Raw genomic sequence first — 10,535 nt, forward strand, 5'->3', positions numbered from 1 at the left:
CCCCCCCCCCCCCCCCCCCCCCCCCCCCCCCCCCCCCCCCCCCCCCCCCCCCCCCCCCCCCCCCCCCCCCCCCCCCCCCCCCCCCCCCCCCCCCCCCCCCCCCCCCCCCCCCCCCCCCCCCCCCCCCCCCCCCCCCCCCCCCCCCCCCCCCCCCCCCCCCCCCCCCCCCCCCCCCCCCCCCCCCCCCCCCCCCCCCCCCCCCCCCCCCCCCCCCCCCCCCCCCCCCCCCCCCCCCCCCCCCCCCCCCCCCCCCCCCCCCCCCCCCCCCCCCCCCCCCCCCCCCCCCCCCCCCCCCCCCCCCCCCCCCCCCCCCCCCCCCCCCCCCCCCCCCCCCCCCCCCCCCCCCCCCCCCCCCCCCCCCCCCCCCCCCCCCCCCCCCCCCCCCAAGCTTACCCTCATCTAGAACGATCAAGCCTCTATAGAGCATCGGTAGAAAGTATGGCCCGCGGGAGCCGAAACCCTGGGATTCTTCGATAGCAGGGAGCGCCGCACCGTATTCCATCAATTTCTCTTGCGATGTTATCATGTTGAAGGTGAAGCGCTGATCTTTGGGGCAATGAAATGGACCAGGAGCTTGACGCGCATCATAAGTGATAGCGGTGTACTACATACATGATATCAGCAAGTTAAAAGGGGACATTAGTTAACGACTGAAGGAACCCCGTAATTCTGTTACTCACTCGAGCCCAAAACTTTGTTACATAATTCCTAGGGACTCCGAGGTTCATGAGCTCTTTCAGGTATTGCAAGTAAATTGCGGCTGTGTTATTAGTGAAATCCATTTGACTCCCTAAGCAGGCAACCTGTCCTCCTGTCAGCACGCAACTTTGGTTGATGAATCAAAGACTAAATCTCCTCACATGAAGTACGCTTTCGCCATCCGTCGTGATGTCTGTTGGCCAGGCTTTTCCTCCCTCAAAAAGCTTCCGCAACCCCACCAAGCAATCTCGAAATGTCGGTTCAAGCTCCGGTGCAGTGAGCTTGTGCCGCATTGACATAATGGTCTCATGGACCAGATTGAAAGCCTCCGAATGAGGTCGATAAACCGTGCTTCGTATTCTGAAGTTTGGATAGACACTGAGGTCTCTGGCAAAGGAGAAGGGAGCACGGAGCATCTCGAGCTTGAATTGCAGTAGCAAGCTGAAGAACTTGAACTTCCGGGCGATGATATGCACTTTCTTGTGTTGGAATGAGCGACAGCATCCGCTTTCATGCTTTTGTGGACTATTCCCAGAAACAGGAGCACAGCGAGTCAAACAGTGCAGCCGATTGGTGCGAGTCAGCGTACGCCCACCCAGCTTCTACAGTACGCCCACCCAGCTTCCAGCGTTGGCCCACCCAATATAAGGAAATTGATTATACACGCTATAAAATATTAGTATTATGAAGTTATTAATAAAGCATAGCTATAGCTATCCTAAAGGGGTCCCATAATTACCTTAAAGGGGTCCCATAGCTACCCCTTTATTTACAACTTAAAAGTTACTTCTACCCTTTGCCGCCCTTTACCGCCCTTTACGGCCCTCTGCACCCCTTTAAGCGCTCTACAGCCCTTTAAGCGCTCTGCAGCCCTCTAGGCGCTTTGGGGGCTTTAAGGGCTCTGGGGGCTCTGGGCGCTCTGGGCGCTCTACAGCCCTCTAAGCGCTTTAGGGGCTTTAAGCGCTCTGGAGCCCTTTGGGCGCTCTAAGGCCCTCTGGGGGCTCTGGGGGCTCTAGGGGCTCTGGGGGCTTTGGGGCCCTCTAGGGGCTCTAGGGCCCTCTAAGCTTTTTAGGCTTGTATTTTTAAAGTATTGCTTAAATTAAAAAATAGCTACCCTAGCTTATTAAAAACCTTGCAATACTTACATTTTAGTGCGGATACAGCTAATTTTCCTTATACTAGGTGGGCCAACGCTAAAAGCTAGGTGGGCGTACTATAGAAGCTGGGTGGGCGTACGCTAACTCGATTGGTGCTGTGGTTGGATGGCAGTCTTCTTCTGAGTCACGTACCGGTTCAGGATAGACTGGCATGTAGGTGAGTCTTGGCCGGAGTTTGCCCACTGCTTTCCAAGACCTGTAAAATGTGTTTGAATAGATTTCTCCAACTTTTCCAGGCCCTCATCCAACGCATGGGTGATGGAAGGTCCCATCAAATCCATCTGCAGGGAAAGATAATTAAGACATAGCGGAAGCAAGAGCGGTTGAATGAGAGTCTACACTGCGTCGAAGCTCGTTGGTAAGGTCACTTGAGGAAGACAGTTATTAACCAGAATACATGGGTGTCTTCGGAAGAAAACTTGCTAGTTAATCACTAAGAGGAGCCCAGAAAGGGCCGAATGAAAATCGTTGAGCTGTATCCTGAGTGCATCCAATCGGTCTGCCTCGAAGGGGTACTGAAGCTTTCGCAGCACGACCTTACCGCGACTCCTCATCGATGAATGGGAAGGCACTGGTAGTTGGGAGTATTTACCATTCAGAACTTGTACGTCAGAGAAGCAATTTTCGCAAGCACCGAAGCACCCCGTCACTGCAGCGCGGAATGAAGCATCAGCGACTGGTCCGCTTCGCCATCGTTTCTCAACCACTTGAAGAAATATCTTTCATCTTCCGGTATAATCAGCAAGGATGCTGAGATCATTCTCGCGTGATTTATAAGTGCGACAACATGTAAGAAGCCCGTCGCATATCGTGATACCAAGGGATACAAGACCGGCGGACCCGGTGGCAATCAACACAAGATCCATTAAGGTTGGTTCTTTGGGACTTTTGGCAATACAAGGATCCGAAAGGATTGAGGAGACGGGGAACAAGGGGTAATGGGAAAACTGTGTTCAGGCGAGAATAAGTAGATGTAAGCATTGGGCCGCCATTTGAGCCAGTGAGACCAACTTAAGGCTTCCACAGCGAAGGCTCAGTCACATGGTAGTATTGAGAGCATTACACCACATGTGCATTACACAGCATATGGGGCTGTGTTCAAGTGGGGTAATCTGTGTTCAACATGTATAAATCTCCGCGTCGAGGACAGTGACGAGAAGATAGGAAGCGCTGAGAAGCTTGACAATCATTCGATGATTTAGTTCAGCAACATTATGTTATTACGTAGTGAGCCTTCCAACATGCGCGAGTTAATATGAGCAGAACCCCATAAGGTCGCTAGTACTACCTAGAGAAGGCAGTTTCAATAAAGCTGCCTACCAAAGGGAGGGGGGGGGGGGTATTAGAAAGCATTACACTAGCATTATGAGATAACGTTAAAATAATGTTAATATATAATTAATTTATTAATATTATTATAAAATAAATATTTTTTATAATTTAAATATAAGGGAAATATATTATTATTAATATATTATTAATATTAAAATATAACTCCTTTAATTTTTTTTTTTATTTTTAACTTAAATATTTATTTATTTTATATTAATTTATTTATTTATTATAAAAGGATTTATAAAAATTATAAAATATTTAAAAATAAAAATAAGTTAAAAGTTAATAAAATTTAAATTAAAGCTTTTAATATAATATAATTTATTAATAAATAATTAATGTTTTAAATTTTATTTAATTTTAATTAAGCTTAATATTTATTTAATATTTATTAATAATAATTATAATTAACTTTTTATTAATTTAAAAGGGTTAATAATAATATAATATAATTAAAAGTTATTAAAGTTTATATAAATTAACCTTTTTAATATTAATTAAAACTTTAATTTAATTACTTAAATATTTAATATATTAAAAATTAATAATTATAATATATATTAATAACTATAAACTTAACGTAATTAAAAAGTAAATATTTATTTAATATATTATTATTTAAAATATTTAAATATTTTTTATATATTATTTTAATATAAAAAATATAATCAATTTATTATAAATATTATAAAATATAAAATTTACTTATAAATATTAGTTTAATGCTTTATGATTTATAATTTAACTTAAAAATTAAGTTTAATTATTTTTATAATTATTAAAAAGCTTTTTATAAAGATTTAAAAATTATTAAAATTTAATTTAAATTAATTTATAATATAATAATTAAATATTAAATTATTAATAATAATGTTTAATTTTAATAAAATTAACTTTATAATAATATAAAAATAATTAATTAATTTAACTTAATAATAATAAAAAATAATTAATAATTATTAAATATATTAATTTAAAAAAAATATAAATTTTTATTATTTATAATTATTTAAAGTATTTATTATTTATTAATTAAATAATAAAGTTAAGTTTTTTTAAATAATTAAATTATTAAGCTTATTTTTTTAATAATAAATAAATAATAAAATTAATTTAAATAAATTTAATATTTTAATAAATATATTAAGTAAAAAAAGATATTAATTATTAAATATTAATTATAAATAATTATAAAAATTATATATTAATTAATTTTAATTAATATTATAATAATTATAAAATTATTATTATTAATATATTATTATATTTATTTTATTTATTTTAATTATTAAATATTATATTATATTTACTTTTAATATATATATAATTAATAATAAAATTAATTTTTTATTTAAGCCTTAATTAATTATATTATTAACTTTAAATTTATATTTATATTTAAAATAACTTATAATAAAATTTTTATAATAAAAATATTAAATTTATATTTAAAAAAGCTAAAATTTATATTTAAAAAAGCTAAAATTTATCTTTAAAGTTTTAACTTTATAATTTTTAAGCTTAATATTTACTTATAAATTTTAATATAATGCCTTTTTATTTTTTCTTAAAAATAAAAGTTTTAAATATTATTAAATATTTAATAAAGTATTTAAGAATTAATATTTATTAAAAGTAAAATCTTTATTTATTAAAAAAGCTTTTTTATATTAATTATAAAGCTTATTAATTAATTAATAAAAAATATATAAATAATAATATATTTATTTATTATAATAAGTAAATAAATTTATATATTTTAAAATATTAATATAATATTTATTAAATATTAAAAGCTTAAAAAAACTTAAAAATAACTTAAAAAAGCATTTATTATTAAGAAAGTTTAAGCTTTTATTTAAGAAAAATAAAAGAAAAATTAATTAATTAATAAAATAAATAATAAAATAAAAAAGTTAATTTATAATTAATTAATTAAATAATAATATAATAATTATAATAAAATTAAATATAATATAAAAACTTATAAAAAAGATAAAAAAAGATTTAATTAATTTAATTTTAATTATATTATAATAAATTTAATTTAATTAATATTAAATATAATTAATTTCTTTACATTAAATAAATATTAATCTTAATTAAAATTAAGTAAAGTTAAATAAATTAGCTATTTATTAATATTAATTACTTATTAATAAATTAAATTAAATTTATTATAATGTTAATTAATGTAAAATAAACATTAATATTAAGTTAAAATTAATGTAATATTAAATATTTTAATAGCTTTTTAATAGCATTTCGCTAAAATTATAAAATTTTAATTAATTGTTAAAATATGAGTGCATTACGTGACCCAGTCAGAAAACCCCGTCCCTCCTGGTAGGTGGGGATACCTTGCCACGGCCGCCTGCCCATCCACCAGCGGCGCAAGTCCCACACGTGGCTGCACGCTGTAAAAGTCCGGTGTAACATAATCGTAGGCTGAAGGCCGAACGTAAGCAAGGCACCCCGATTATGGAGTCCGTGAACACACGACTCCAGGAGCTGATCTGGGCCTTACACCTGTGAAACGAAGAATGGACTAGACACCTGCCAAACAATGTTCCGAGTATCAAGAAAAATCAAAGGCAGAGGAGAAAAGCAGAGACAGGCGGCAGGAGACTCTTTAGCAGGCAGTGGAAGTACGTACATCTCTGTCCCGTTGAAGAGCTGGGCAATGGCCACAAGCTCGTCATACCGGACGAGAATGTCGGAGCTTCCCGTGTCCAAGAGAGACATGTAGCGACCAGCATCGTCGAGAACTAAATATGCACGTGGTGAGCGAGCAATTCGTCGAACTTTGGAAATCGGGACGCCTTACGACCCCTGGTTAGGTTGACGGTCACGCCGTTGACGCGCAGCCCTTGCAACTCGATGGCCCAGCCTTGAGCTTGGAGAGGCAAGTCATCGTAGTTATAGCTCACTTGGGACCATTAGAAACTCGCCGAACGGCATCGCCTGGTAGGCGGCATGTTTACATACTTTGTGCTGTTGATGATATCACTATATGTGATGTCGAGTCCCGCGTACTCCGGCTCAATGTCACCCAGCGTCAACTTGCCCACCGGCTTGGAGTCAGGATCACCCAGGCGCGGCAGGCCTATAAAGAAAACAGGTTTCTTCACAATGCCGCCAGAGACGAGCGCGTCGAACAGCGGGGGACGATGGTTGAAGTATGCCTGTCCTCAGACAGCAGTCATGCTCAAACCAATGAGCCCGGCGAAGCTTCCACTTTGAAACTGGTTCCTTACCGCCGCGTAGATAAGTCCTTTCGGAAAATTAGTAATAGGGAAGCCATTTTGTGAGGGAGTTGGACATACCCGTGGCGAAATTGTCCGCGGTTATGCCGCCCAGTCCAACGTCCAAGAGACTCTGATTTCCACTTACCGGCCCCTCTCCAACGATTGTATAGAAAGACTCGTTTGGGACAAGACGTGTATTGTTCTGAGATCTTGTAAGTACCGAGAAAGTAGATCCATTGTTTGCGATATCAGATGGATGATCCGAAGATATCCATCCATCTAAGTCATCCAAGTGTGGAAATCAGAATGTCATGGAAATAGTACACGGGCTCACTTACATCGATCACAAACTGCTCCGGCAGTCCAAAGCAGCCACTTGTTTCATCTGTCGTGGGGCATTCGGTCGAAGCCACAAACAGATCCGCAGAACCGGTATCTAACAGAACGGGCAAGCTCTGGCCCTCGAAATCTATGTCGACCCATGGACAATCATCATCAGAACGGAATGTTTAGATAGCCGAGTGCATTCTTTATTGAATGAGTGTGCTACTCACTGTGTAGTACCTGTCGTCTTTGCGATTCGGCGGGATCGCAATGTCCAATACGCCAACACCACCTTCGCGAATCTTGAGAGCCAAGGAAGACGAAGTGGCCGCTTGTACAGACGGTAAAAGCGCAGTTGCTGAGCAAGCAGCGAATTGGATCAACGATGTAAGAGCCATCATGACAACAGTGCTCTTATTTCTGAGCTGTTCAAGTTGGGGCGAGAGGCGGAGACTGACAAAAACCAGGATAGAACGATGCCTCAGCGATTCACTTCTACACATTTATAATAGTCATAATGTGGGGTCGTCGGACTTCACGGTAGTCGCAAGGGTAATGTGGATCATCACCAGTCGTGGTGAGGAGCACCTCTGGATACGAGGTTTCCCAAGCGGAGGAACAATGCCGGAAAGATTAGGTGGTATTCACCTCACAGGTAGGGCAACATGCACGGGAAGTGCCGAATGTTTATCCGTACGAGACGTTAGGTTAAGCTTAAATAACCGAGCAATGACTACGGGTTCTTCTGTCTGGTTGATGTCTTGAAAGATAGAAGAAGTCTCTAAAGTGTTGCCCCGAACCGAACCTGTGGAGAACATTCTCGTCCATGTCCGCTCTATCCAACGACACCACGCTTATGGGGTCTCGTTGTATGGTTCAAACGGCGCTCCCTCGAGATCCGCTTTGATTTGGAATGCCAGGAATCTAGAGAACAGTCTGGACATCCCCAAGTCTCCGGACGTGTGCCAGATTGCTGGGTCTGTTGTCACCCATATTAACACTCATATAGACAGATAATCCACTCAAAAGGAGGCACTTACGCCCATGGCGCTTCCAACCACCGCGGACCTCGGCCTCTTTGTCCCATCCGTTATTGTCTTCGAGTAGGTTACCAACTTCGGGACCCACAATCTTCTCCATCTCCTCTCGGATGTTAATGTTGAAGCCAGTAGCGAAGATGATCAGGTCCGCATCGAGCGTGCTCCCATCAGTAAACTTGAGACCGGTCGGGATAAAGCTCTCGATGTCTCCCTTCTTCGCATTGATCTTGCCGTCAATGATCTTCTTTGAGCAGCCGACGTCGAGGTAATGCCCTCCTGCGCGCTCGTGGATCTTTAGGAGTTGAGGAAGCTCGGCCTCAAATCCCACTTTTCGGAGGCTTTCGAATGGCTCAGGGTCCCTGGAGTACAGGTTGTTGAAGATCGCCGCAGACATGAGCCCGAGCACTGGGAAGGGCAGGCCCCATTCTGCGCGATCCGATACTTCTATGTCTGAGTCTTTGTTGTAGCGTGGCTGGTGTAGTGCATTGAAATAGTTGTATGGCAGAATGGCAGTAGGGCTGCGCTGGACCAACGTCACTGAAGACAATTCGGCCTCAACCATGTCCTCTGCCACGTCGTGAGCTGGACTTTTGATTAGCATCCCCGCCAACATGATCGATGTCTCTCACTTACCAGTGTTAGCGGTGCCTATCACAACACCTTTCTTTCCTTTCCACGCTGCAGGATACTTGTATTGCACTGAGTGTATGGCTGTCCCCTTGAAAGCATCCCGATTTGGAATCTCTGGCACCTTAGGGAACTGACCAACCGCGCCTATCGCAAATACGAGGTGACGGCCCTGGATCGACCAGCCCCTGCCATGCTGCTTTGCGTGCACAGTCCAGACCTTCGAGGCGTCGTCCCACTGGGCCGACTCCACAGTCGTAGAGGTTCGGACGTCCAAGCCGAAGTCGCTCGCATACCTCTGGAACCCCTGGGCCAGGTCCTTGCTCCCAAGCAGGTAAGGCAAGTCATCGTCGTGGAATGTCTTGTCACCAGGCAGGGTGGCGTAGTACTTGCCAGTGTGCAGTTTCAGGTTGTCGTACCGCCCGGTCCAGTTCCCGCCGATGGTGTCGTTCCTCTCAAGAGCCACTGCCTTGACACCAAGTGCTTTCAGGCGGCCCAGCACGCCCAGGCCGCTCTGGCCGGCCCCGATGACAACGACATCGACTGGTGTGTCGCTCGTCCCGTTGGCGACACCGTCGCTCGGCGCGGCCTTGGGGACCCGATCCGGGTTGCCGAACGCATCTACCTCCTCGAGGACGGTGTTGAAGAACCAGATCTTCCAGCCGTCCCCGTCGGCGACAACACCAATCGCACCGGATCCAACTCCAGTCAGGGCGCCACCGATCTTGAACGTGAAACGTCCGGCAATGAAGAGTGCTGCGGGCCCGGGAGGAGCCAGGCGAGCGCTGCCCTCTACGTACTTGAAATCCGAGGGCTGGTGAGCGGTGCTGACTTCTTTCCAGGCAGGTACGATATGTTCAGACCGACTGAAAGTCCTGAAATTGTTGGTGAGAGCAAATAGGTCACGCCAGTGGCTGTTGGCGCGGAGGTCCTCGGCTGTGAGATCCTGCAGCTTTGCAACGCACGACCGGACTGCAGCGTCAGCGTCGGCCCCTTTTGGTATATGTTGCTCTGGGAGGGTGGCTTTCGGCAGTTCGTCAACAGAGACCCGAGGGGTACGCTCCCACTTGGTTATAGCCATGATGAAAGAAGGTTACTTTTTGTTTTGAGACTGGTTGGCGCAGCGTCTAAGGAGTTGCGGATATTTATTGGGGAACTGTTGCTTATTCCATCCAGGGTCCTCGGACGTGCTTTGCTACGACGACTAACTACTCATGATTTCCAAAAGCGCTTGTTTGGCCGTTACAAGACGTGCTCCCCGGAACCCACTACTCTGCTAATTCCGTGGAACGTTCAGTTAAGCTGAAGAGGAGGAGCAAGCACCACCAAGCGGAACTTCCCGCGACCCCGCCAGAACCCAACTAATAATGCCCCGGAAACACGCTTAAGCATTATTAAGATTATTAACTTTAATTAACGTGGTTTACTACCTCATGTCCAATATCACCTCGTGTTTAATTTTCATTAAATCTACCAACTTTAGCTAACCTTAGCACTTATTTAATGTAAAGAAATTAATTAAATTTAGCATTAATTAATGTTCATTATTTTTAATTATTTATTTTTAATTTATTTAATTAATATAAAGGGGTTAATATAAATATAATATTAATTTAAAATAAATAACTTTTAATAAGAAATATATATTTAATATTAATTAATATTAATTATATTATTAATAAGGGTAGGGAAATATATAAGGAATAATATTGCGTTAAATTTTAATTAATTATAAAAGCTAGCTTTTTTACTTATTTTAAATATTTTTTAAGAAATTAATTCTTTTTTTTTCTTATTATTTAATACTTTAATTAAGCTTTTCTTATTTTTAAGAATTTTTAAAATATTTACCTTTTTCCTTTTTTTAACTCCCTTTTATTTTTATTTTTATTTTTTATTATATTAAAGCTTTTCCTTTAATAATTTTTAAAAAGATTTAATAAAACTTATTTTTTATTTATTTAAATAACTTATTTTTATTAATAATTTAGCTTAAATATAATTTTAATTTTATATATTTTTAATTAATAATAAGAAAAATAAAAAGTTAATTATAATTTAATTATTTATTAATTTTATTTCTTTTTTTTATTTTTATATTAAAT

The 10,535-nt window shown here is 40.6% G+C and overlaps 2 protein-coding genes across 2 annotated transcripts; both read right to left on the minus strand.

Moving 5' to 3' along the window:
* Positions 1-5,714: 5,714 nt before the first annotated feature.
* On the minus strand, positions 5,715-7,161 carry INS49_005682 (uncharacterized protein; the record flags this gene model as incomplete). Its single annotated transcript, XM_043166460.1, has 8 exons — positions 5,715-5,720; positions 5,844-5,959; positions 6,019-6,116; positions 6,180-6,376; positions 6,449-6,465; positions 6,518-6,641; positions 6,778-6,900; positions 6,994-7,161. The coding sequence occupies 8 exons, from the start codon at positions 7,159-7,161 to the stop codon at positions 5,715-5,717; spliced, it is 849 nt and encodes a 282-aa protein (XP_043017021.1).
* A 456-nt stretch (positions 7,162-7,617) lies between these two features.
* Positions 7,618-9,511, minus strand: INS49_005683 (uncharacterized protein; the record flags this gene model as incomplete). Its single annotated transcript, XM_043166461.1, has 3 exons — positions 7,618-7,742; positions 7,804-8,385; positions 8,437-9,511. 3 exons carry the CDS (start codon positions 9,509-9,511, stop codon positions 7,618-7,620), a joined length of 1,782 nt encoding a protein of 593 aa, XP_043017022.1.
* Positions 9,512-10,535: the final 1,024 nt, after the last annotated feature.

This window comes from Diaporthe citri (assembly GCF_014595645.1).
Source record: "Diaporthe citri strain NFHF-8-4 chromosome Unknown scaffold_19, whole genome shotgun sequence".
Classification (NCBI taxonomy): Eukaryota; Fungi; Ascomycota; class Sordariomycetes; order Diaporthales; family Diaporthaceae; genus Diaporthe; species Diaporthe citri.